The sequence below is a fragment of the Hetaerina americana genome, unplaced genomic scaffold (assembly GCF_022747635.1).
Source record: "Hetaerina americana unplaced genomic scaffold, ioHetAmer1.1.p SCAF_74, whole genome shotgun sequence".
In the NCBI taxonomy this organism is placed as follows: domain Eukaryota; kingdom Metazoa; phylum Arthropoda; class Insecta; order Odonata; family Calopterygidae; genus Hetaerina; species Hetaerina americana.
The window spans coordinates 550,899-572,797 of record NW_027287361.1 but is presented as its reverse complement, the minus strand read 5'-3'; the positions used below and the strand labels follow the sequence as shown (position 1 = coordinate 572,797).

Genomic DNA, 21,899 nt, shown 5'->3' with positions numbered 1-21,899 from the left:
ACTCTCAGAATAACATGACATGGAACAATCAATTATGCAAAAGTTCAGTCTCTAGGGGAAAGTGTTTTAGGGATAATAGTTCGAGTAAGGCCCTGGAGTGGACAGCTTTCTTGAGATCCATGAACTGTAAGAACCTGAAGTACATGTGTCAACATTTATGTATAGGGTTAACACATGATTATGTAAAAAATCTTTCAAGTAGAGGGCTAAAGTTATTCAATTATTTTAACTGACTGAAGAGAAAATGTTAATTAAAAATAATTGAAATTTATAATAGCCTAATTTTTAAGAAATTAATTGTGTCCCTCGCTAGCTTGTTAGCATTACAAAGCCTATGCTCACCTATATTTGCCCTCATGGAGTATGCCATGATGATTCCAAAATTAGTGAAATCCAGGAAGTTTTCTGGTGACCTATGCTTGCTATGCCTCTTGATTAAGGGGAAGATGAGGCCATGTTCCCATTCTCCCCTCCATCTTCTTTTGTGACATCAAAAGCTATTTAAAAGAGCCATATAACATGGCTCAGCTGCTCCTGTAGTTATCTAATCCACTAAACTTGCATTCAATACATAAAAACTCTAAAATCATAAAGCACTGGAATATGTTTTATTAGGGCCGTTCAGGAATGGAATTCTATTGCCTGATAAAAAATCAATGACTAAGCCAACACATCCATCAATCTGATTGCCATTTTGATTAGTATTGCTCAAGTGATTTCAGCTGAAACATGGAGCCTTATATCTACATTCCCATCAGCACAAGAGTGTATGTGTGCTTCATAGTCAATTATGTTTACAGTGCCTTTCATTTCATTGATGAATGCCATTCTAGGAAATTCAGGGTGCTTATTGAGAATCTTAAGAAATAATGAGCCTGTTTGGAGCTTTGAATATTTTGCCATTTTCATGAACATCATTAAAGGTTTATTGATGTCAAATTAAACTTAGCCACTTTTTACATTAGTTTTATTTAATTATAAATATTACACAAGCAAAAAGTAGTTTACCTATTTGTGGGAAATTGTAGCATTTTGTGAGATTCCTGATGCCTTTGTCATGCGTACAAAAAGATTTTCCAATTTATAAATGTGTGTAGATGAAATATATCTGTGAATGATTTTGAACAAACCCTAATAATTATGGGTCGTCAGTAGAAATGTTCAAATACCATAACATTATTCACTTGAAACTTTTATTCAAGCCAGTATTTGAACAAACTATACTCACGGTTAAGCGAGTGGTGGTTAGGCACCTCAGTTCAAAATTGGGATGATCTGTGCCGTGCTTATGCTGAGTGACTCATCCTTTACCTCACTAGTGCTCTCTCAACCCTTTTGAAAACCATGCACATTACTCTCTGAGCTTATATTGTGGGATATTAAGAGAAAGGAATCGTGAAATACAAAATGAAAAAATCTACACAACTAAAGGATTTAAATTTGACATTTCTGACATGATGCTGAAATTATATTTGCATTAAACCACTATACTTTCCTGTTTGTGTTAAAAAAACATTTGAAACCAGTCAAGTCATTCAACTCAGTTCCAATGCTTGCCATGAACGAAACAAGAAATCATGGACTGGACAAATTAGGCAATTCAAAAGAAATGACTAATTGAGGACAAAGAAAACTGTGACTTTGCAACGAAAAGAAAAACTGTCTGCCCCTACACGGATAAAAATTACACTGATCTGCAACAGAAATGCACAAGAAATGAATTGATATATACAGAACATGCTAGAGTACAAATAAAGGATGACTTCAAGCTTGAGATTCAGCTCTAGCATCTCCTTCCAAGCACTTAGACCTCGTCCCAGTGCTCTCTTCATTTGGTCCACTAATCCTCTTATTGCTACCCTGATTTTTATTTCTATTCCTGTTCAACCAGTATTTCATACTTTTAAGTTTCACAGTAACAAACAGATACCTTATATATGTCAAATTTCAAAATAGTACTGTTAATGGATGCGCACATTCTAATCCAATGCAGCTTAAACAATCCATTCCTGGACTTATGAAATATCATATTGTTCAGGCGAATGCCTGCTGATAGCTTCTAACTATACAATATTAAAAATCAAAAAGGATTTAAACCAGTTTTTTGCTTCAAAACTAAGATATAACACCTATCAAAGCAGAAAATGCACATCCTCTAAATTCTTACATAGGCTTATAGCTTGAAAGTTTATAATTACTACACCAGATTGCTCACAGTAATATTTCAGGGCAGGTATATACTTAGAATTCTAACGTTTTTGCATCCATTCTAATTTATATCGGAGAAAATAATAAAAAACAAAGTGGTCCTTTGGTTACAAGTGACTCACAATAAGTTACATACTTCAAATGAATCATTTTTTTAAACCAAGTGAGATTATTTTAGAGCAGCAAGATCGTAATTTTCCAAAAATTGAGTTCAACAAGATAAATTACTGCAATGAAATTGTTGATGGGTCCAAAGCACTGTCCACTGAGAGAGAACAGGATAACAAACAGCATTGAAAAGTTTCGAATGCCTTTCACTGAAAGTACTTATGTATTTCCTTTATAGTTAAAAATTGATGTAACAAAGTTTTTCAGTTTGAGAATTTAAAAGTTATTTGTTCATGTACTGAGCACAATATGCAACCATCTATGAATTCTAGGATCATACACCAAGAATCAACATCAATCAAATACTTTAAAGCAAATAGACACACCAGCACAAAACTTTTCAAAGAATTAAAAACTGGTAATTTTTTTGTCAGCCCAAGCAAATCACATACCATTTGGTAGATAGAGAGCTACTGGTAAAAAAATGTAATTCAACTTTAAGAAATTATTATGCTTTACCTAAACAATCATGCTCATTCTTGTCAAGATGTGATTTAGTAGAATGCCATGCAGTTTCAACTGGTTAATAACGGTGTTTGAAATAGTTTATTTTATCTAAAAAATATATAATTTTTAATCAAGAACTGTCCATGAGCAACATCCATTAGTTACTGACGTGTAAATCTTGATATACTTAAACTTGTAATTGAAACTTGAATTGAAATTGAAACAAAGAACAAAGATAAAATTTATTTTGAAGCAGCAGTGCTTCCTTTATAATTAATCAAATAACTATTTGAATTCAAAACAACAAATTTCGATTGCAACAACTTATTTGCTCCCATTTGACATCAAACAGCCTCACAACGTGCAACAAAAAAGTGTAAAGCTCAAAGAAAGATTGAGTCCAGATGATTCCAGAGAGTCTGGATGATGCTACAGTGTAGCGTACCTAGGTTACAATGAATTTCTTTCTGTGGAAATGCAAAGTCTTTGAGTCTATCTTTGTGCATTACCAATGGATTTCCACAAAGCATCGGCCTCAACCATCTCTCAAATAAAAAAACTGTAGAGAGAAACTGTTGAAAAATAAGAATTGCCAAATTGTACTTAAGTAATGCTGAATGCAGTTGGGCATAAGATGAAGCAGTGTGAATTTTCAGCATGAGAATTTCAAAAAGGTAAACAAAAAGAAAAACCAATTATACAAGTATATACCCACCAACCACAGTTATCAACCTTACGGTTTGTTTGATAGGTGAGGGTAGAGCTCAACTCATACTAAGCTCGGTAGTGGGTGTATTTCACATAACCTAGAAGGAGGGCTAGTTCCTTTCCCTGGGCCACCTGAGTTTTCCTAGGAAGATCTGGTACCCAAAAAATCACCAAGCTTGAGTGATGATGAGGATGCCCAGAAGCATCTACTGGAATCGAACTTCAGGCCCTCCAGTCAGTAGCCTAGAACTCTACTCACTGGACTCACATTTTACATATGTTAATCACATATGTAATTTTACAAAATAATTTTTTGCTTAGTTTATTTCTCAATTATGTAATGGTTTTGAGGAAAAATTGAAGAACAAGAATACAGGTATTTAATTACCTCTCAATTATGCATTTTCTCCAAATTGGGATGGTAATTGTTTCATTGTAAAAAAAAGATTTGGGGTGACATGAAATGTGCCGTTTTAGGGAAATGTCTGCTTCATATTACCTATGTGATGTCTGGTTTTGAAAACAAAATCAACATTTTTTTATAACATCCAAGGGAATAACTTCTCTTCAATTTATATAATATTTAATGAATTTATACATGAAATTAATTAATGGTGAAATCCCAGTAGATATTATTTTGGCCTTTCATAGTGTTTGGGGAAAAAACCTAAATATATAAAATGCAGACATATTTTTTTCATTTTTTTTTCAGAATTCAATGATGATTTCTAGAAATTTATTGTTTTGCTAATATCTGATAATTTCTTACAATATTCTCGCATAGTGTCCATCTATCATCATTCAATGAAAAAAGCCAAACAGAAACAACAGCAGTTGCATAGACTTCAGAGTCGACCAGTCATTTTCTCATTTCTCACTTCTTCCTATTTACAAACCACAGAAATATTTTCATTAAAGCTCCTCTAACTAAAGCCCCATGCAATATAAAGTCTGTTAATTTAATCTTTGAATTGCAAATTTTCAAGTTTCTTTTATATTCAATTTTCATATTGATTTTTGGAACATTACAATTTTTAAAAAAAATTCCCATAGGCCACATGATATAATAGTCATAAATAGATATTGCACAACTAAATAACACCAGTATCCTAATATAGGTCCCCAAACCTGCTTCATGCACACATTATTCTGTATAAAATTGTCATCAGCCATTTTAATTCTCTTTTGCAAATTACAATGCCAGCAGCTCTTAACAAAATGCGGTACATTATCACCGAGAATGAAATAAGAATTGATATAGTGAAATCTAATATGAGTTTTAATCTGCTAAAACCCATGACTATAAATATCAAATCTTGACAAACTGTCGAAAGTTACCAATCACCTAACATAATCACATATCAGTGAAGTTATATGTAGTTATGTTTTTTAAGCTTAGAATATTACAGAAAAACAATGAAGAAGATTATCTGATCATCAGATAGCTATACATAAAACATACCAATGAATTAAATGCTCAAAATGGTTGGGTAAAAAATTCCAGATGAATTTAACACCCTCTACAGTGTAATCTTAGGCATAAAGAATTACTCAGAAATAGGGTGCACAATCTTAGTGATCAATTAAATTTAAAATTAGTCTAGCTCTCTCATTTAATTTTTCTTACGTTAATTTTGGTCAGTAAGGTTTGCAATCATACCCTGTGAATAATAAAAGGAAAGTAAAAACAGAAGTTTCTATAAAAGGCACAAAAATACAAAATTATGGTTTGTTCAGCTTTGTCTCAATGTGATTATGCAGTCTTCTCCATTTAATATTCAGGCTTACTAAAATGACAATGCTATAACTTTAATTTTCTGACAGCAAAAATTTGTTTAATTTTAATTCAAATGTTTTAACATTATTTTCTTTTTATTAACACAGGCCAGTTTTGGCTTATTATGTTATTTCTTAACATAAAGCATTGCATTGACAATGACGATAAGCTTGAAGATACTGCAGTTAATAAAATTGAGCAACAATTGTTAAATAAGTCCGATCATAGCCACCATAAATTACTGAAGCCTAATTTTCTTATTATTTTGGGTGCAAAAATGCCCCGTCACATTTAACAATCATTATTTGCACCAAAAAGGCAAGTATGAAATTTTAATATGAATAAAAGCATACTGACCCCACATAGTAGCGACCATAGCAATGCACAACACAATCGCTAAATCTAAAGGAAAGTACCCAAACTATGGGGCAACTTCTTGACACAAAGTAAAATGTTTCTTTAAGTACATAACTTTATCCTATTGTGTCACACACAAACAAAAATTATAAAAGTAAATAACACTAAATGATTTGAAGTTGTTCTATTGGTGCTAAAAAAAAGGAGAAAACAGATGGGTCTAACTAGGTGAAATGAATGAATCAGAGAAGGGGATCTGCTATGTAGTCAGACTAATTTGTCATCTCAACCAAGGAATATGGACATTCGTGAATGGAAAAAATGTCTGGATGAAAGTCAACCTCTTCTTAAGAGAAAACCTGCCTCTCACAAACGCAGTATACGTGAAGCTTCTTGCCACAGCAATCTTTTGATTGGTATTGTATGTACTACTTGGTCATAACTACATAATAAATGTGATGATGGTGAGATGATTTCTTACAGAGCAACCAACTGTATTATTTTTAACAACACTTAAAAACTCGAACATGAAGCTTAGGAAGAGGAGTCAATAGAATACACTTGAGGGTCTCTTCCATCAATGTCTCACCTGCTCCTGCCCCACCACCTCCCCCAGACCTGCCGCTGTGTGGAGGCGTCCCAACCAGAGGCTGTTGCGAGGGTGGGTTTCCTGAGGGGGGGGTTCCAGAGGTCAGGGTGGGCCCGGGAGAGGATGCTGGAGAAGAGGTTTCGTTGAGCATGCGCACAAAGGCTTGCTGGTTGTGTGAGATGAGGTGCAGGAGAGCTGGGTTCGTCTGACCTATTTGCTGGAGCACCAGGTTCAACAGCGGAGGATTCTGCTGGATCACAGCACGCATCTGTTGGAACTGAGGCTGGGACCGGAGGAATCCGAGTGGGTCGTCCGAGTTGCCTCCTCCATCCTCTGTTGTAATTACGAGCATAATGACCGAGCAAGAGGGGTGGATATAAGAGTGTATGTCAATTCAAACCAGTCTAAAATCTACCACAAATTTAATTTACGGAAGAGTCTGACATTGGCTGATATTCATGCTACCGATCAAGAACAGACACTGCAAGTCATGGAAAAAGACAGGTACTCCATTCGGCCAAAGAAAAAAGCCCAAGAGCGATGCTTAATGAGGATTATAAGAAAGAGTCAATCTACACTTCACCTCATTAGTGCTGACTGCCTGATTGCTGGAAAGATGCGTCTGCTACTCTTTTAAAGTCAGCCTACCTCAGATGAGTAATCTATATGATTTGATCTAACCCTCTCTTTGTTTTGGCCTATGCAAATCAGCTAAGATACAGCAAGGAATAGCAAATGCAGAGCCTAGACTTCCATAAATTCAGGTGGTATATTTTAACTATGTAATAATTTGGACACAAAATAAAAATATATACCACACTATCAATACATGAAAATACACATCACCAACACTCAGTAGAATTTTTCAGCACTGTCTGACACATTTGTCAAAATGAAAATATTGATTTAATGTTCAATGTAGAATATTATACATAGTTTTCAGAACGTATAATGCTAGAAATAAATCACTGGCTTGCCCTGCCAATTAGGCAATCCATATCTCAATGGCTCCACCTAATCTGTCTTCCCCTTAAGTTTCACCCCAAACTATTTTCTCTCACTGAATGGAGTGTGACAACACAATTTGCAGACTATTGATAATTAGGAAATGTTTCCAGCCAGATGCGAAAAACAAACTTCTTCATCTCCAATTCTTCAAAGCCTACCTACGAGGTACAATAAATGAGAATTGATAACATGGGAGTTCTTAAATTTGAGCCATTACTGATTTTCTCAACTGAATATGAACAAATATGTCCTAACTTTTCTTCAGTGTTTCTAAATGGTGAATAAAGATGACATGACATAAGTCACACATGAAGGAAATTAGAAAAAACCTTGATTAATGAATGTCAGAAGAAATTAAACATAAAAATTATGAAGATGAAAAGTGACTTCTAATGTAATTCAGGAATTTAACTAAAATATTATGCTGACGTTAATGGAAATAATATATTTGCTTCAAATAAATAACATTAAAATAATAAACAACAATATATCACCATTATACTAATGATGATAACAACATTATTAATAACAAAGCTTGGATGCAATACTAACCTACTTTATACAACAAACAAACACTACCACTGCTTTCACTAATTTATCATTTTTCAATGTATCATGACCTTAGCCCTGTAACATTATATAAGTAAATAAAAGCAATATATCAGTGGCATAACTACTGTGGTGCCAGGATTTTGGTGCACCTATAGGGCATACTCCTTGAACCTGACCAAAGATATTTAAATAGAAAGAAATCTGATGGCCAATGACAAAGTAGATACACCACTGCATTACATTAAACCGAGCTAAAATGACATCCGGAATTGCTAAAAGAATTCACTCAAAAGGCAGAAAGTATGTTTCTTTATAAATTTCTATAATGATCTATTTTTCTCTTTCAATGGCAAAAAATTAGATAATTTGTTTATTATCCACACTAGCAACATTGAAGCCACAAATGAAATTAACCATCATCCACTATTAATGGCTCAACAGATTGCCCATTTAGATATGTTGATCATTAGCTCTACAAAGGCATTCACTCTAATTTCTCGTTATAAATTAACTGAAAAGCCTGTTTCATTCCATTTGTTTCTCAAGTAGAAGAACAGGATGAACTGACAGAGCATGTCGTGAATTAAAGAGAAAAAAGCCTTTCTAACCCAGACAAATACAAATACTCTCCAACCTGCTCTGTTAATGAGGGGAACTTATTGCTACCAAAACTACTTGGCAATGGAGTTTTTCTCAGCTGTTATCAAATTTATTAATGCATTAAATATGCATTTCTAGCCCATGCATTTATGTAAGAAAGAAAAACTGGAGTAAGGACCAGCAAGAACATTCAGGGTTGAAAGTAAAAACAAAGGGCAACAATATTTCAGCAATGTATTGAAATGCATAATAAATGTCTTCAAAAATCAAACTATCATATTAGGGGAGTTAATGTTGAATATAGGTTTTTATACTTTATAAATAATATAATACTAAAAAAAACGTGTGATAATCAAATGGACAGTCACTATTACAGCCAATATATATTATAATTAGCTAAACATCATGAAATGCAATGCACTAAATATCTCCCACATATTAATATAATGTAAAAGAAAAATTGAAAAACCAAGCTTTATTGAAAAATTCAAGCAGCTTTTCAATAGCATCCAAGAATGATGGTTTAAATTAAATATCTAAAAATATTTTTTAAATCATGCAAATGAGTTTAAATCCATGCAACATTTTTGAGCTCATGAATATTTAATTCAATTAGATAAATATAACAAAAATATCAATATTCTTCAAAATACTAAAACATCTTGTGTGACACAACAGAAATAGTTAAAAAGAACTAATGCAACCCTCCAAATCACAGCAAGCCACAATAGGGTGACTGCCTAAGATTCCAAATACTTTTAACTCTTGAGTGCCTGATGCCAAGTTTGTTTACTTGAACACTAATACAAACAATTATACAATCAATCCTAATACTAAATACATTCCAGTTAGCAGTCATTTAATTCTTTCCAATCAACACAGTAGGAAGTATAACCATGCCTTGTCACAGTGATATATGGGTCGTTCAATAATTCCTGAGTAAATCCATGAGATGATGCCCATGATATTGGGAAAAATTTGCCTTCAGGAAGTCTCATCTCCCATTATACTGCTGTTTAAGTTTCAGCTACATCCCTCAAATGATTTCACTTTCATAGTCCATTTATGCAACAAACTTTTTTTTCTTAAGAAAAATGCAAATAAAACGAGTTTTTTGTGGTGACTAAACACTTCCATTTAAAAGGCTTTACATTAAAAGAGATCAAATCAAAGTCTGATGAATTTTATGGCACATCCGCTCTGGTTTTTTGACTGTTGGGTACGTGAGTTTAAATGTGCCCATATCCCCAAATGATGAATATCACCTGGGACAACCAGTAGAAGTGACTTCCCCCACAATTATTGCCAAAATCCACTACATGCTTTTGAGTGATCCACCAATCAAAGTTGGCAAAATAGTTGAGACCTAAAGCATGTCATTGGGTTTATAAAGCATTTTCAATTTTGTGTGAAAAGTTGGGAGTAAAAAAAATATTGGCAAAATGGGAGCTATGCTTGCTCTCAATGGACAATAAAATAAATTGGGGGGTCGATTTGGAGGCTGGTTTGGTGCTTTTCTGTGCAATCCTGGTAAGTTTCTGCATCGATACATAACTTTGGACGAAACATGGATACACAACTACACTCCAGAACATAGGAAACAGTCCAAACAGTGGGTTTCTAAAGACAATCAGGCACCAAAGAGAACAAAGATGGTAAAATTGGCAGACAAGATAATGGCCATAGCTTATTTTGGGCTCAAACAGACGTTGGCTCTCAGGGATGCCTTGGTTAGTGTTAAGTGGAAACCTATGTTTTAGGAGATTATAGGTATTAGTGAGTGGTCATTTCTCAGAATTGGGGTTGGGCATTTGAACACAGGCAAAACAGGTAAAAAGGAAGGGAAAAGGGAAAGAATATTTGTACCTTAACACTTCCCAAGTGTTTAACGCCACATTTTTGTTGGCCAGGGAAATGTTTGACTTTAGGTTATTTGTTTAGATAAGCTTCCTGACAGCAGGGTGATTGAGCATGAGTAAAGAACCGAGACCTGGCGTGTGTCAGCAAGTATTCTACACCATGTAGTTGAGGAGACAAGTTATCTTGTTCGAGAAAGAAAATGGAAATAGAAGAGCAGCAGCAAGATTTGGTGTAAACAAGTGCAGTGTAAGACAATGGCATTACAAAGAGACTGCAATTTTTGCATGCACATCTTCGCAAAAGAAGTTCACGGGGCCAAAATATGGAATATTCCCTGAAATCGAAATAGCAGCGTTGGAATATCAATCACAAGACAGACTTTTTGTGAGCTACAACCTATTACAACAGGAAGCCAACAACAAAGCAAGATCTTTGGGCATCCCTTGCACACAATTTCAGGCAAGTTGAGGATGGGCAGAACGATTCATGCGGCAAATAGGGCTGGTATTGCAGCAGCAAAAGTCAATTTGTCAGAAGCTCCCAAAGAAAGAAAGTAAATTTCATGCTGGGGCAGATGGCTAATGCAAATGAAACTAATGCAATTTACTAAGATGTGCCACCAAATTACACGATTCAGAGAAATAGGGTCAAAGAAGTTTTTCTAAAGACAACAGGGCATAAAAAAACTATGAGTGACGGTGATGTTGGCCGCTACATCTGGCGGTCGCAGGCTGCCACCATTTCTTATCTTAAAAAGAAAAATGATCCCAAAAGATGTCACCATTCAGGTCCAAGAAAATGGCTGGATGACAGAAGAATTAATGATTGACTGGTTAACAAACAACAAGTGGGGATGCAGACGAGGTGCCCATTTAAATCAGTCCTCTATGCTTGTACTGGACTCTTTCCAGGGCCATCTTACCAATCCCGTGAAAAATAAGATATAAAGGATGAAGTCAGAACTTGGGGGTCATTCCTGCAGGTATGACATCTGTTTTGCATTCAATGGATGTTGGCATTAATAAGGCATTCAAGGACCAACTCTGAGAACAGTACATTTCATGGTCGTCTGCATCTGAGTGTGAGTGAACTGCTACAAGAAAAATCAAAAGAGCTTCTCCTAACAAAGTAGCACGATGGTTTCTGCGGCATGGAGAACCCTTTCTGAGGAAAAGATAGGGAAGACTTTCAAGAAGTACTGTATCAGCAACAAGATGTTTGGCACAGAAGATGACGTCCTTTGGGAGTAAGATAATGAAGACAGAGTCTTTGATAACAAGGATGATAGAAGTACACGTGTTTTCAATACCCGTATGTTATAACTCTGTCTGTCCCTTCCTCCAGCTTCACAAAACACATTTACATGCACCTTTTTTTTTGTTCAGATGTTCAGCGGAAGCAAAGTGATTCGTCCAGCATTTCAGACAAAGAAGACAACAATTAAGGGGGTTACATAAAATTGCATCGAAAAAATGAATCAAAGCAACATAAACAATGACGTTACCTTGTACCAAATTTTCCAGTATTGTGCTTTCACTCAATTTCCTTTAGAAATCAATTACTAAGACATTTGTTTCATTTCCATCATGCCTCATCGTAATAAGCCTACACGTATACTGGCACAGCACTGTGACATGTGGAAGTTATATAGCGCTGTTGTGTGGGTTGCATACGTTGCACTTCGCCCATTCTTACATCCGATCTTAACCTACAAATCTAAGACACACCCCAATTTTTGAGGGGAAGAATTACAAAAAAAAAGGGGGTCTTAGATTTGAATAAATAAATTACTACAACAACCACCGAATTCACCCGATTTAGCCCCCAGTGACTTCTTTATATTCCAAACTTGAAAAATTGGCTCGCAGAAAACGATTCTCGTCAAACAAGGAGTTCATCACCAATGACGATGCCTATTCTTAGGATCTTCTGAAATCCTACCTTCTGGTTCGCTTAAAAATGTTGGAGAAATGCTGGAAAAAGTGTATCCATTTAAGAGGAGGTTATGTGGAAAAATAAAAAAGATCTTTACTTTGCATTAATCTCAAAACAGCAGTTTGGCCTTAACATCAGACTTTTAACAATGATATGTATAACAATAGAAACAATTACAAACACCTAAGCTCTTGATGGAGAAAAACCTTCCTAGGCAGGAATCAAACCCATGACCTCTGGGTTGGCAGGCGAGGATGTAACCCCGCCATCACCAAGGTCCACCAAAATATAAAATCTACATATCTAACCAAAATAGTTTATTTTTCTATTTGTCCTAAGGACTTATTGAACGACGCACATATCTAAGGCAGATGTTTTTGGGAATGCACAATTGCTTCCATTAACTCTAGCTAAAATTAGATTTAATGCACTGGAGATAAAAAAAATTTAATATTTAAGAAAACCCCTCAGATCACATAAATAAAAGAAAAGCCATAAATTGTCCAATTATCAATTGCTACATCAATGCCAGTTGAAAATTAACTGCTGTATTACTCTTAGAATTATTTTTAGATTATACCTGAAAATAAAATACTGCAAGTAATTTTCTGTTGGCTCAAGATATAGTTTTAAATATGCTTACTACACATACGTAGTTTGTAAAACTAAACACCAAATCTGTAATAATAACACAATGAATTTGCGTACTAAATGTAACAACTCCTATTTCCACCTCTTACGATTTTAATAACTTCAAAAAAACTTAAACAGCTTCATTAACCGGAGATTTTCATGTATTACACAAATACCATGAGATGAAATGATAATAGTTGAATGTCCAATATTTATCCCTAGCATTTGAACATGCATCATTCTTTTATGTTGCAAAGTTATACAACCTGGCTACAAGCTGCTTTAATTGCTGATACAATCAAAAGAGAAGAAGAAACGGGAACAATAGGTTGGGCCATATTGTAAAATGATTAAAAATGCTACTTCTTTGGTTCAACAAGCTTTATGAGCAGGAATTTTCAAGCTGAAGTACCATCCAAGCAAATTTTTAACAAATACAATGCTATCCATCCCAGTATCTCCTTTCTTTTCCTAAAGAAATTTTCAGGTACTAGAGACGTGAGTTTTTAAGATTATTTAAAAGACTACTTTTTAAAACAATGGGCCATTTAAACTGATTATAACTTATCCCCATACTAATGCAGTAAAACTAGTAGAAGATTGTTTCACTGAACCTTTAAAAAAACAGTAAATGCATCACACCTCATTGTTGAAATGGTAAATATGGCATTGAGAAGAAAGATCCAAAATATTAGTTTTCCTATAGCTTATCATATTCAAATATTTGTACCTATAATTCTACATTAATTAGAGAGCTATGCATGTTATCTTTAGTAACAGTTAAAAGAGGTTGCATATGCCATTTTGAACATCCTGACAGCTGTTATTGGAAATTACTTGAAAATAGTGGACTTTACAGTGTCAGACCTAGCACATATTACATGAACTAGAAAAAATGTATAATTGGGCTTTCCCAGCAGTATCCTTAAATTAACATTTGAAATCTACATGATCACATGCTTATAGGTAATCTACAAATACCACTTGGTGGTACATGATAAAAACTATTAGCCATATTGTCAACATCAGATATTCTGAAACATTAGAGGAGCAAGATAAAGTATTATACCTTCCAGTTTTCGTAATATCATTAAGCTATCATACCTTCAACCACCTATTTTGGTTTCATGTAAAGGAGTTTGTCTATGACATCGAAAAGAATTATTGCCTTGATATTAGCAAATGCCCCAATGTCCCAAAACATGTGATATGGGCATGTGTGGGTAACAACATCCATGGGTAACAGGACATACACACATTCTTATCGACTCGTCTGTTGATAAGTATGGGTGTGTGTGCATGCATGCACATGTGTGCAGCCAGTCATGGTCAGGCTTTTGTGCCATGAAGATCACAGGCCTATTTGTAAAAAGGTAGAGGAAAGAAGGTTAAGATGGTTTGTACATTAAAAGTGATAGAGTAAAGAATGTTGGAAAAACAGTGGAGTTGAAAGTTCCAGATAAGAGGAAAGCACTACTTAAGATAGAAGGAAGACTGGGATCTGAGGGGAGATGGTAGAGAAGGTAGGAAGCCCTAGATATGGAGGAAAGGAAGAAAAGGATCAAAGATGGGAATATTGATCCCATTGGAATGGGATAAGGCTGATAGAAGAATAAAGGTAAAGACTGAGAAGGGTATGAATGAACATTTTATCAAAACAGCACCAGTGAAATTAATTAGCTAAGTTGCAGTACATTTGCCTGCATCCTTGATTATACCACAGAGCTCTTCTGTCCGTGACTGGGTATTTAGTGCAATATCTTCCAAGCCGTGACCATGTTATTCCATTCCCAGGAATATTTTTTTAATTATTAAAGTGCAATAATAAATTGACAAAGCATTTCTCAAAGCTATATAGTCTTTGTTATCATTGGCAAGCCCATCCTGCCCCTTCCCTCACTGATTTTACTTGATTTATAAATGGTATCCAGCATGAAATAAGGTTTAAATGTGGCCTACTATTTGCAGGTCATGGCTAAACCATCATATATTTCAACTTGTTTCCTGGAGCATTGCAGCAGTTACAACCAAAATTAAACAACATTGCAGTGGTAACTGGTTTCACAATCCTGAATCAATCCTTGATACACTAATGCAAATATAAGAGGGGTTTTTTGAAATTCAACATTCTTTTCTATTTATAAGCTATAAAAACAACTCTATGAATATTACACAACAGCAAAAAATAATTAATCTTCACTGGATCATGGTGACCACATGCATAAATTTTTCATATATGCATCTTCTATTACACTTAAATCAGTAGGGAGTGCTCTTTTGGGAAGGATTTCATGCAAACATTTGCTGTATTTATGAGGATTGTCCTGTATTTGACATCCCAAATTAATAAAATAATTGCTATAATAAAACCATGGAACATAAAATTAAGACTAAACATTCATTAGGCTTAATTGTTAAAAAAAAGTACATTTAGTCACATAATTCAAGAATTAGCCATACATATTTTAAACGCTTCACCAGACAGTAAATTTAAACTGCTAAATCAATAAAGCAAATAGGTATATATCATCACTTTATAATAAACAATGACCTTTAGATTATCCTCAGAAAATCAATTTTGCTCACGAATGTTATTACCGTATTTTCCCATCAATAACCCGCGCATAATCTATACAAAATGTTCAGATGATCGAAAAAATTACGATGCGAATTATGTAATGAAAATTGAAAAAATCTAAACATGGACTTATTTTGACACACACACATCCGATATAGACATATTTTTACACACACTATACACAATTTTTACTCGCATATATGTATATACAGATGCACACAGATCTATACACATTTAAGATAACTATGAAGCTCTGAGACCGCGGCATCTACACAAATTCACGATAACTTCAGAGTTCTGGGTGCACTATATACATAAGGGACGCGTTACCGATGGGAAAATATGGTACTATGAAATTTATTTCTTCCTTAAATTCAAGGGGACCTTTAAAGCTGGACCCTAACTTAACTTCCACCACTCCTCTTGAGAAGGTAGGGTAGGGCACTATGTGTATATATATTTCAAAAATTGAAACATTGACATTTTCTAGGTCCAAATTGGAGAATTTCCCTGACAATATGGACTGATAGACCAAATCATTAAACTCGCCCACCAATGGTTATTAACCTTTAGGCAAACTTCATCTTTTGTGGCAGTTAAGTTCCTTTTAACTCCTTGAAAGAGAAGAAATTAATGTAATGAAATAAGATATAAAAGGCTTAGTTCATTTACCAGCAATTAGTGGCAATGACTGATTTTGTGTTTTATGTGAGCACTTCAAATGACAGTGCAGAGGAATGCTTTTGGAAAAGAGGCAGCAAATTGAATTCATTAAAATAAAGCTTATCTTAAAGTTTTGCAGTGAAATTGGGGAGCTGAAATGGTAGCGGCATAACTAACTGGGGAATAACATCACAATTTGAAATACATATAAAATTGACTGTTAAAGATGATGTATTTTTAAGAGAGCAAGTTGATCAATAAAAATAAGAAAATGAGACTTGTGATGTAAATAGAGATGCTGATGAATTCTAAGGTTTTCGGCTCAATTTGATGGAACTTCATGATGAAAAGTGAATAATAACAGCTTTGCAAGTTCCACTGACATTTATTTCAAAAATTACTGATTTAGTTAAATATCCGGCATCATCAGGTACAATATACTGGACTTTTTGGTATTCATATATGCATGGATGCAGTGGGAGGGGGTGGTTAAGGGTGGATTGGAGGTGTGGTGTTAAAGTAGAGGGAGGGAGAACTTGGGAGAAAGGGAGGGGGGGGGGAGGATATTGACCAACCAAGGAAAGGGGGTAGGGAGTGGGAGAGGGTATCAGTAAAGTGTAGAGCAGGAGCCACAAACAGTTGAGTTGACTCTCCACAAGGGGTCCTCCACAATCCACAAATGGATTCCTGGTTGATGACGGTGTGTTTCCCTTACATTCCCTTCTCCTTGATGTCCTTTACACCCAGTAATCTGTCTTTACACCCAGTAATTTCTCATCTCCTATTCACTTCCCCTATCTAACACCACCATCAACCCTCTGTGGAGAGTCAACTCAACTGTTTGAGGCTCCTGCTCTACACTTTACCTATACCCTCTCCCACTCCCTACCCCCTTTCCTTGATTGGTCACTTAACCTTCAGGTGACTTGATATGGGAGATTTGTTTTTCTGTAAATAATCACTTATATACACATCTATTAGGCTACGCTTCCAACCTTTAATATTACAACTGCCCATTAAAAATCAAAGAAAATATGATGATGATAACATTTTTTTTTCCTTTTCAATTGAAACACACAAACAATTTCTTTGCCAATTGAAATATGTAAACCCATATATGTAGGCTGTATCATATATGTCGGCTGCATGATAAATGTCTAGTCTAAATAAACAAATTATTGAGAAAATTTACTTACCTTGCATTCTATGCAGATGATATTTTTTACGGTTATCAACCAAATGGAATTTAATATATCATGGCTTCTTATAAGTCATATGCATCATTTACTAAAATCCTCTTAGATGCTCTTAGACTACCATAAGATACTTTACTGATAATGTTTGAATTATGTTTCCTTAACATTGCATAGTAGGTTAAGGATTTTTAAATTCTTCTCATACCAATGCTACAATGTATCGCAAAAAATCCCACTATTTAAAGGTTTCATAATGTGACACTGGGTGTTTTTCTCCAGATGCTTTCAACTACAGAATATCAGCTGCAAATAATATATAAAATGAGAACCTTGAAGTTAATAAGTTGAAGCATTAATACTTCAATAAAACAAGAGAACGTGGCCTTCTCACATTCACCTATTTTCCATAGGAGGACTTGGTCCAGTTATGAGTGCATGACTCCATGACTAGATGGGTAAATTAAATATGCCAGTATAATTTGTACTCTAACAGTTTTGATATCACTGATGCAGTTTTTAAGAAAACAAGGGAATATTGAAGGCACACATTCTATCTATATGCAAGTAACCTTGAAATTACACATGCTGAAAAGTCACATCTACAAGAAAGAAAACTAATTTAAACCTACCTTCTGGTTTGCTGTAATATAACAATGGCGTGCACCTAATTCTCCAAAATTTTAAATATTTCATAATATTACGGATATTAGTTTTAAAATACCATTCGTCAAGTTACTTTATTGGTCAGAGTGACACACCAAATAAATCTCAAGCGTACCTTGTGCATCACCAGCTGGTATTTCACCAGTAGGAGGTGGTGATGAAGATGAATCAGAATCTCTGTGGATACTGGCCAAAGCTGCACCAAGGGCTGCCCCTGTGGTCGTCCCTCCACCAGATGCGGGAGATGAAGACGGAGGAAGGTCATCCAAAAGAGAAGATGGTATACCAGTGAGGAGATATTCCACAGCTCTGTCTGGGTTATTAAAACTAGCCCTTAGAGCTTCTTCAACCTGAGACAAAAAAAAAGAGATTATTGAATTGCTTGCACGCATTCTGCACATACTTTAAAGTTAATCACTTACTGAATTCTCTGACAATTTCAGATGACCATATAAACCAAATTTTTTCTGGCTGGCAGAACCAGAGGAAAAATGCTCAATAATTTTCAGGAAAGACTGCACAAGTACCCAATTTCTTTTTCCGAATTCTTTTGAGACAAAAAGTTTTTAAGAAACATGATGCAGCTAGGAAGTTATTCTATCAACACTAGTTTCATTTATGTGTAACAGTCTATGTCAAAATTAAAACCAAAACTTGGGAAAATTCTGTATAGGTTATTGTGGGCACCAGTACCAATTAACACTAATAAGGAAGAACACAATAAACAAACATAGCTGAAGAAAATATGGTAATTCACAACATAAGAGATAATAAGTCTGCCTAATGTTCAGCCAAAGGAAATTCAAAATAATTTGACCATTAGCTAAACTGGTCTACACCAGGCCAGGGATTATCCAGATAAGGTGAAATTTAGATCATCTAGTGTTTTTTTTCACACTACTAATCAGCTTCCACCTCCTCCTTCCACCCACAAATCTTATATTAAATTGATTGCCATTGACTTCTAATTACTCCATATAATGTATTAGTAAACCTACTAAGCATTAGAAAATTCTATCGAAATATGAAAAATACTTAATTTAATAATATATAATGCAAAATTTCTACTAACATTGAGTCGGTAGCATATCATAAGTATCACTGAAAAAAATGTAATGAGTCCTTTAATGAATTATTCCATTTATGTAATTATTAATACAACTAATCAAGTTTTCATTTAAACAAAGAAGAGCTTGACTTCTGAAAAATGACAATAGTTGTCCATGTAAATTTGAGTCATAATGATATATACATAGTTGTTATTAATTCCATAGAAGTTCCAAGAGATGGTGCTTATCGCATTGGAAAATTTTTTCTTTTAGTAAGCCTCAACTCTTATTAGACTGCTGGTAGGGCTTAAGCTGTATTGATCACATGGTTCTATTTTCATAGTCCATTAAAGCAACAGACTTTTGCTTATTGAAATATAATGAAATTTAGATCATCTAGTGCAAATTCCATAAAGTTACACCTGAGAAAACAAATTTTTTTAAAAAGACTTTGGCTTATTAAGAAAAATGGAAAAAATGTTAGTTCCATGCAGTGATGAAACATTTCTATTTAAAAGGCTTAATCCTAAAAGAGATTAAAGCTGAGTCAGATGAAGTTCATGGCACATCTGCTCCTGTGTTTGCGACTGGTGGGTAAATGAGTTTATACATGGCCATATCCCCAAATGCGAACATTGTCTGGGACATCCAGTAGAAGTGACTTCCCCGAAATGATTGATGAAATCCACCATATGCTTTTGAGTGATCAAGCAATCAAAGTTTGCAAAATAGTTGAGATCACAGGCACGTCATTAAGTATGTAAAGAGTGACAATTTAATTTTGCACAAAAAAATTGGGAGTGAAAAAAAACATTTGCATGATCGGAGCTGCACTTGCTCTCCATGGACAATTAAAGTAATTTTGTGGTCGCTGTGGAGGCTGGTTTGGTGCATTTCTCGGTTCAATCTTGATAATACTTTAAGCTTTTCCACTTTCTCTTAGGCCTTCTTTAGCTAGAACTGGGTGTCTTTAGTGGAAGATATGAGAGGGCTGTGGAAGGGGGTACTGGGAAGGGAGGAGGAGGAAGTGGCAAGGACTATCGGTGAGAGTTTAGTTAGGGAGATTCAAAACTTCTAAATGCCCACCCACATGAAGGTAGTTTCATAGTTCTCACCTCCATAATTTTGGCAGATCCAGGGGAGAGATTGATGAGGGAGATGATGGTTAAGGAGAAACACTGAGCTACGGAAAGGTTGTAGGATAGATTAGAGGGATAGGAGTCACATTCACAATATGTACATGTCTCCGACTGCTCAAGTGCCAGTGGTAAAAGGAGAGTCTGACTGGTGGGTCTTGGGAGGAGGAGTAGGACAGGTGCGTCCATTATCCCCTGGGTTGTCCACATACAGTGAAATCTCGCTTAACGAGCACCTTATATAGTGAATAATTTACATAATGAGTGAAAATATTGGCCCTAAAAATGACTTGCTTAACGAGTAACAAGTAGTGGGGAATTCCTGGTATAATTGCACGCCTGCTGCTTCAATTTGTGTTTAGCACTCCTGCTAGCATCTTAGTGTCGTTATTGAGCATGCACTTTTCGACATTTGTGTTCAGGAATATTATTTGAGATTTTCTTGTGCAAAGTTCAATTATATTTTATGCATAGTTTTAAAAATGTCCATGAAGAAAAATCAGCAAGAAGACAGCCACATGAGTACAAAAATAACTGGAGCAATAAAAAGTAAAATCATTGAAAATTAGGAACAAGCTTTGAGTGCGGCTGATCTTGCACCCACATCAACAATTTGCATTTAATTCAAGAACAAGGTTAAGGTTAAGGAGACAGATAGATCCAAGAGTGAATTACAAATTTTTCCTACATCAGGCATAGAAAGTGGTTGCCCTTATTACAAATATTGATAATCAATGTTTTGAGCCAGGAGTAGCAAACAGTTTTAATATCTCATTCAAAGTACTTCCTAAAAAAATTCCCTCTCCTAATAAACTCACGTTTATAGGCATTCAACCCCAGTAAGTATGAAAGTTTCACAAAGGCATAGAAAATGATTACTCTTAATACAAATGTTTATAATATCAAAATAATAACAGAAACTAAACATCTTTTAAAAGTTAAAATAGTAACCTCATGTGATCTTAAGAGAAAAGATTGTCATACCATATTGCATTTAAACTAGAATTTGTTAATTAAGCTTCAGAAGAAACAAGACAGCTGAAAGGTGCTTTGACCTAGTGACGATGAATTTCTGAGATTCTAGGATGAATAAATATTGATATACATGTAGCAGCTAAATTTTTAACAAAGCAAGTCAATTTTGTTTATATTAATTGCTAATATTAAATTAATTAGATCTTTTCTGCCTGATCCAAGTATTTTTCATAAATTCTGACTTGAATAATCAGGGTGCATCTTATGGGTGGGGTAATATGGTGTTTGTTTACCAGTTAATTAAATGGGAATTTAGGAGGATGGGTAACCGCAAGCATAAAAGTATAGATGATAAAGCAAACAATACACATAACTATAATTCAGCAATATTAAAATTACATATAAGCCCCCTTGGTATACATAATAGTGCACATTATTCATTTGCTTTTAAATCTAACTTCTTACCAGTTCACGTTCATAACCCATGTCCATTATATTGCGAACCATTTGATTATAATCTTCTCCCATCAACAACGCTGACTCTGCTTCTTCTAGACCATGACCACTCCCTCCCCCAGCTTCACCTTCAGTGGGTCCTACAGAGGTAGAATCTCCCACTAAAACCCTTCCACTGTAAAAAGAAAAACAATTTACTTACCCAATATTAAAGGACCATTAATGTATTTAACACAAGCTACCAGTATTTTTACAGCCCTGATTCAAAATAATAGCAATAATATGTTAGTGGCTTCATATTTTATTATTTTCATTAATTAATGATAGCCTACCACTTCACA

The 21,899-nt window shown here is 34.8% G+C and overlaps 1 protein-coding gene across 2 annotated transcripts in view; it reads right to left on the bottom strand.

The window, feature by feature from the left end:
- The window catches only part of Rad23 (UV excision repair protein Rad23), a 42,412-nt gene that overhangs the window by 13,801 nt on the left and 6,712 nt on the right, over positions 1–21,899 (bottom strand). The window contains exons 4-6 of one of the 2 annotated variants that reach the window (XM_071596064.1): positions 21,568–21,733; positions 18,058–18,292; positions 6,255–6,587 (exon numbers count right to left, since the gene is read on the bottom strand). In XM_071596064.1, coding sequence (XP_071452165.1) covers positions 6,255–6,587; positions 18,058–18,292; positions 21,568–21,733 — 734 coding nt within the window. The remainder of the gene's footprint in view (positions 1–6,254; positions 6,588–18,057; positions 18,293–21,567; positions 21,734–21,899) is intronic. The other variant, XM_071596065.1, reaches the window with a different exon arrangement.